The sequence below is a fragment of the Podarcis melisellensis genome, assembly GCF_964234715.1.
Source record: "Podarcis melisellensis genome assembly, chromosome: 4".
In the NCBI taxonomy this organism is placed as follows: Eukaryota; Metazoa; Chordata; class Lepidosauria; order Squamata; family Lacertidae; genus Podarcis; species Podarcis melisellensis.
The window spans coordinates 81,908,292-81,914,904 of record NC_138531.1 but is presented as its reverse complement, the minus strand read 5'-3'; the positions used below and the strand labels follow the sequence as shown (position 1 = coordinate 81,914,904).

The 6,613-nt window shown below is 43.9% G+C and overlaps 1 protein-coding gene across 2 annotated transcripts in view; it reads left to right on the top strand.

The window, feature by feature from the left end:
- The first annotated feature begins 3,962 nt into the window (after positions 1–3,962).
- The window catches only part of RNF17 (ring finger protein 17), a 43,540-nt gene continuing 40,889 nt past the window's right edge, over positions 3,963–6,613 (top strand). For both annotated transcript variants that reach the window (XM_081909547.1, XM_081909546.1), the window contains exons 1-2: positions 3,963–4,194; positions 6,188–6,243. In XM_081909547.1, the coding sequence (XP_081765673.1) occupies positions 4,065–4,194; positions 6,188–6,243 (186 nt within the window). In that variant the 5' untranslated portion in view covers positions 3,963–4,064. The remainder of the gene's footprint in view (positions 4,195–6,187; positions 6,244–6,613) is intronic.

Here is a 6,613-nt window from a genome sequence, read left to right as displayed (position 1 = left end):
CACACACACACACACAACTACCTTTATTAATATGTGCATATATATAGATGTGGCCCTTTTGCATTCTGAAAGATTACTTCTGAATTAACCTGCTTAGAACAATTCATTTTTAAAAGCTTAGTTTGAAGTTTCATCTATGCAGATATCCCTTTAATCTCACAATGGATTGCCTCATTCAGTAATAGTACTTGTCAAATTGCTGCATACGTTTATTAACACAAAGCTCTAAAGACACCCCGTTCCTTCTGATAAAACACTCAGAACAGCTTCCATGGTACAGGATTAATCTGTTAGCAATTACACTTACAGGGATCATTGTGTAATGTGCCACGGGGATTTGGTTTTGCTGCACTTAAAAAGCGTGACTTCCCCGCCACTGTGAAAAATACAAGCACAATAAATTATATTAAAACCAGAAATGTGTTGCGACAATGAGGACGGTATCAGGAGGTAGAGGAAACGAAGGACTCTCTCCTGGCATTTCCAGAATGTTTCTTAATTATCAAGGCATAAAGCATTTGTAAAGTTGCAAACCTATGCATAATTTCCTAGGAATAAATGACAGCATCGTAATGTGACTTAACACTGAGTTGATATGTTTAGGATTCTGGGGAACAACTATGAACTGCTTGTGAGAAACATTTATCTGCCTAGTGTTTTGATCTGCGATTCTGTCTCTTGGTGTGTATGTTTCTACTTGCTTGTCTTTGGAAAAAATGGATAAATTCTGTACATAGGATATTGAGTTTATTCCACAGAACCTTTGAGAACCAACTGTTCTCAAAGTGTGAGAAGTTGGTGTGGATTTGTTTTCTTCTTTTTCAGAGTTGAGAGTTTGTTGGTGCATTTTTGCACACGCGCATTAGCTTCAGAGTATGCAGTCTCTTGTCTGCACCAGTTTTACAAGGCAAGTTGGCTGATAATTGGATGGGAGCAAGCTTTTCAACTATACAGTGGTACCTCGGGTTACATACGCTTCAGGTTACAGACTCTGCTAACCCGGAAATAGTGCTTCAGGTTAAAAACTTTGCTTCAGGATGAGAACAGAAATCATGCTCCAGCGGCACGGCGGCAGCAGGAGGCCCCATTAGCTAAAGTGGTCTTCAGGTTAAGAACAGTTTCAGGTTAAGAACGGACCTCCGGAACGAATTAAGTACTTAACCCGAGGTACCACTGCATTTGACTGCAGCTGGAGTTGATAATGTCAGTAGTCCTGGAACAATTTAGTGGATTTTAAAATATTTATTTATTTATAAGTTGCAGGGGTGTGGGCCAGATGAACCATGGGGTACCTTCCAAATCTACAATTCTATGATTTATACCCCACCTCTCTCCCTGACACAAACTCAAGGCAGCCACAGAACCTAGGGCTTGCCGATCAGAAGGTCGGCAGTTCGAATCCCCGCGATGGGCTGAGTCCCCGTTGTTCGGTCCCTGCTCCTGCCAACCTAGCAGTTCAAAAGCACATAAAGTGCAAGTACATAAATAGGTACCGTTCCGGCGGGAAGGTAAACGGTGTTTCCGTGCGCTGCTCTGGTTCGCCAGAAGCGGCTTAGTCATGCTGGCCACATGTCTGCAGGCAAACGCCGGCTCCCTCGGCCAGTAAAGTGAGATGAGCACCGCAACCCCAGAGTCATCTGCAACTGGACTTAACGGTCGGGGTCCCTTTACCTTTACCTTACTGTATATATACATTAAAAAATCTATTAAAACCATGCAAATAACTACAGTAAAAACAGCACGGCACAGCCCTTTCATTAAAAGCAATTAGTTATTCAAATAAGGTGGAATAAGGTGGTGGAATAAGCAGGACTACAAAGAAGGAGCTAATCAAACTTCTCTGGGAGCATGTTCCGAAGTCTGGGAGCAGCCACCAAAAAGGCCCTCTCCCTTGTCCCTTGTCCCTACCAAGTATGCCTATGAGGGTGGCATGACCGAGAGAAGAGCCTTCCCTTAAGTTTCAAAACCCAGGCAGGTTCATATGAGGGAATATGGTCTTTCTTGTAAGAATGTGGTGCTTTTTGAATCATTCAGAGATTCATGGAGGTGCCATTGAACAGTTGGTTACTGAACTCAAATTTAATCTGGTAAACTGTGAATTTGGTCCTGCAATTCATGACAGTGTGAGGAATAAAATCCCATTCAGCTCAGTGAGGCCTACTTCTGAGTAGACATACTCAGATTGCACCATAAGCTATACATTGTATATGAAATATACTCAGAGTCGCAAAGTGATTTCATGCTCTTTATTCAGCTCATAGTGCTGAGGAGGAATGGAAGTCCCCTCAAAGTATCTGCTTTATATACATTATTTACACAATGGGCTGCACATGATAATTCCAGACTTTTCCTGTAAGCCAATCAGGTTGTGGATTCACTTCTATCTGGAGCTGGATTGGGTGGCTCCTGCCGACCAATCATACTGCTGCATTGTTCTAGGACCAATCAGACTGTTGTATTCTGAATCCTATTGTTCTAAGACCAATCAGACTGCTGCATTTTGAATCCTATTGTTCTAGGACCAATTGGACTGCTGCAGTTTGGATCCTATTCAACTCAGTACATAACAGTATATATTAGTGGGTGTCCTCAGTGTTATTCTACGACTAAATAGTTCTTGGGACTAAGAGCCTTTAGTTGCATATAATTTCCATTTCATGTCATCCACAGAATTTGCCTAGATGACTGCATGAGAAAAAGCATGGGTAATTTAGATTCAGGTGCTCCTTTTCCAGTAAATTTAACCCATCTAATAAAATACCTACCCATCTGTGCACTGATAGGATTCTTTCCAAACAGCTATTGGAAAGTTATGTTGGTTCTTGCTTTGACTAACGAACCGTTTAGCATAGATATAATTTGTGTTGAGAACCACTGGGCTGAGAACACTGTAGAGTTTCTGTAAAACACACAAAGCCAAGAAAATGATGGGGGATATAGTTCCATCTTCCTCAGCCATTCTAATTATAGCTAAACCTTGCTGCCATCTTGCGTCTGAAATCTGCAATTTATTTTTCTTATTAAAAACAGAAAACCCAATATCCTAGGGGCTTTCTGCCACATAAGGTACTTATTAGCTCTGTGAGGTAAACATACCTGAAACAATGAGAGGGCTTCGCAGCACTCAGGCAACAAGATATGATGCAGCTGTGAGAGGAGGAAAAAGAAAGCAACTACAGTAATGCAGTAGTTAGAGCAAAGATGGGGGACCTGGCAGTCTTTGCTTCCCAGTTTTGAAGTAGTGTGTGTATGCGAACTTGCACAGTGGTGGTGTTTGGGGGGCGGGGGAATCAAAATGAAACAAAGCTTGAGGTACATTTAGTGGTAAAGGACTAGCCACTATTGCAAATGCAAGTATAATAAAGCTCAACTCCATTGGGCAAAGCATCATTGTCCAAAAGCGAAGAAAATGTTGCTGGGGGGGAGGGCGCGCTTTGGGTGATTCTGCGGGAAAGATCCTGTCTATAGATGCGTTAATATTAATTTGTAATTAATGCATTATAACAGATGGTACCTTTGCACTTGCAAACCCCCAGTTTCAACCCAATCATCATCATCATCATTAATATTATTATCCTGCCTTTTTCCCTGACGGGAACCAAGGGAGCTTACAGATAAAAACAAGAACCGCTAAAAACATAGGAAAAAACCATCCATTAAAACACAAGCAAATATTAACAGAAATAAAACCATATACATATATTAAATCCGCCTTAAAGGCATATCAATGATTACAATCAATTGTACAGTAGCGCCCTCCTGCGAATTCCCATCCCACGTATAAGACAGCAATTAATTTATTATTATTATTATTACAGTATTTAAATTGCCATGCACACACTGAGGGTTCCCGCCCCCGCTCCATCCCGAGATGCAGCGATTGGCTGCGGAAAGGAGGCTAAGGAGTTTCCATTGGTCGGAACGCACGTGCCGGGGAAGGTGGGCGCAAACAAATACGGAGAAGAGCTGGAGCTCGCGCTGGCCGGTGACTGGGATCTTGGCCGGTTTGCACCGCGCGGGGCAACGCGAGGCGCAGAAGGAGGGAGGGAAAGAGGGCGGAGAAGATGGCGGCGGCGGCGTCCTTCCCGGGCGCTTCCGCCAAGAGGCGAGGCAGGTTCCAGCAGAAAAGCCCTTTCGAGGGCGGCCCGCAGCGCGGAGCCCCGTCTCGACGGGTGTTGAGAGACGCCGGCTCAGGTGGAGTGTGCGAACAAGACTCTCCGTCTTCGGAGGAGGAGAGGGTTTTGCAAGGGGCAGCGGGTTAGAGAACTAAGGGTTGCAAAAAACACAACAACACCCCGCTTAATCCGGGGCAGGCGGCTTGCTTGCTTCCGAGTAGGCGAGGCTGCGGCTCGGGACCCCCCGCGCTCCGCGGAGTAACCCGCGCAGCCGGATCCTATACCCTCGCAAACGGGACCTGTTGAGTTCGGGAAGGTTTGCGGTGGCGTTTTGTTGCTTGGTTCGAGCAAGCACGAAACTACGGTCCGTTTCCTCCCTGGAAAGTCGCTCTGCACAAAACACCCCTTCCGTTTCCCTGGAAGAAAAGCAGGCCATCTGGGTCCTCTCCCCCCCCCTCTTTCCCCGACACGCGACGGGCATGTTCAGACGAGGAGCGAGAGCCTGCCGTCGGAAGCGCCGGGGTTGCGCCGCCTCAGTCGGCCGCCATCTTTCCAGCGGCGAGACCCGACTTTTTAATTATGAAGTTCTTTAGGTGACTTGACGCAAATGTAAAACCATATATTACCTCGGAGCTCTGCTTGGTCGCCACTGCCCCTTCGTTTGTGATGGAGCAGGATTTGTGTAGAAATCGAAACAATGAAAAAAGACTATTCTATAGTCGGAAAATTAGTATATTCTGTTAGGTTAGGCCCTCATCGCCCACAGTTGCTTTAGGTTTAGGTCCCAGCGCAGCGATTCTTAAAATACAGAAAGCTCTCATGCTGTTAATTTGTTGTGGGGTTGGGGTGTTTCTTATCAATTAACTTTCAGGGCCATCTGTAAATAATGCTAGGTGTTCTTTTAGACTTCTGGAAAACCTTACCTACAATGGAAGTTGGCCTTGACTTTTAATTTATAAGCATATGGCATATTATTTCCTGCCTTCCAAACCCTATCCTATGCATTTTTACTCACAAGAAAGTCTGTGTTTTCAGTGGGATGCTCATGTAAGTAGCACAGGATTGCAGCTTTTGACTTTGGTAGAATGCAAACCCAGATGATTTATGTGAGGGAGAAGTCAACCAAAGGCAAAACCTGTAAATTCTTACTCAACAATGCTTCCAGGTTGCTGTTGTTCTTTGGGGGGACAGGGGGGCAGTATGTATAAGCTAAACAAGCTATAGCTTAGGGCCCCACTCTGGTGGGCCCCCAAAAAATTTAAAGGGAAAAAAGCTGGATGTACATTTCCAAAATATAAGATAAAAGACAAATAAAATAAAACCTACATACAGCAACAGTGTTTTGTGTTGTGTAGGCTCCTATGATGTAAGTAATGGACCCCGCCCGTTAGCCTGCCTCCTAAAATATTACTGGTTTGCTCATTTATATATAGGGTTTCTACATTCTGCATGGACTGGTTGCATGGCAGCATGTGCAAATGGCTTTAGATACCTATTAGGTTCATAAATTACCATATAGCATATATTCAACGCAAAAAACAGCAACAATTTGTTGTTGACAAAGGACAGCTGGACATAGAAAGGGCCCCATTACCTTCAGTAGCTTAGGGCCTTATCAAACCTAAATCTGGCCCGAGGGGGGGGGTCTTTGGGCAAATTCAGGCTGTGCAGTTATTTGATTGGCAGTTCTTTCACAACAAACCTACTTCCCCAAGAGAGAAAACTTGTTGCAGTAAGGAACGTGATGAGAAAATGCACTGGAAAGTGGGAAAACACTTAAAACAAATCTTGTGTGACTGTTCATTGAGTCTCCAAAATCATCTAATCTACCTGTGAACAGATAAGGTAGGATGAGTGCTCAATAAGTACATTTTCTGGAAGTGCCGTAACTATTCTGTCTCCTCCAATTCCTCCCTCATCTTGACCAGCCAAAGACCTATGGAAACATGGAAATTGCTGTTTTCAAACTTCAGTGCTTGTTGTGTTACTCTAATGTGTGTTAATTTGTTTTAAATAACAAGAGCATTCATATACTAACTTGTTTTTGCGTCTCTTTATTTTCTTCTTTTTAGACTTGCAGATTCAGAATTCCAACAGGGCTGGTGCATATGATAGCTATACTTCACAAGTAATTGATTTGCTTTCTTTGGGGATATATGGGATCAGGGCACACTTAAAACTTTCAAATTTCAGCAGTGCCCTGTGCAAGGCCAAAATTTGGCACCTCACCTCTCTCCTTCCATTCTGCTCCACTCACTGTGTCATAGTTGTGACGCCTGCACTGCCCCCTAGGTTGCACTGCCCTAAATCGGCCTCTGATGGGATACTAACAAAATTAAACCTGCAGCCAAATATTTTGTCGGAGAATAGCTTAAGAGTACATGGGTAGGACATTGTCAGTTCTCATGTTGTCTCTACTGTCTCCTTTCATGTTCTGTTGCTGACCTGGAACAGAAATAAGAATATAAGCAGCAATCTAAGAAATATTGGATCCAATA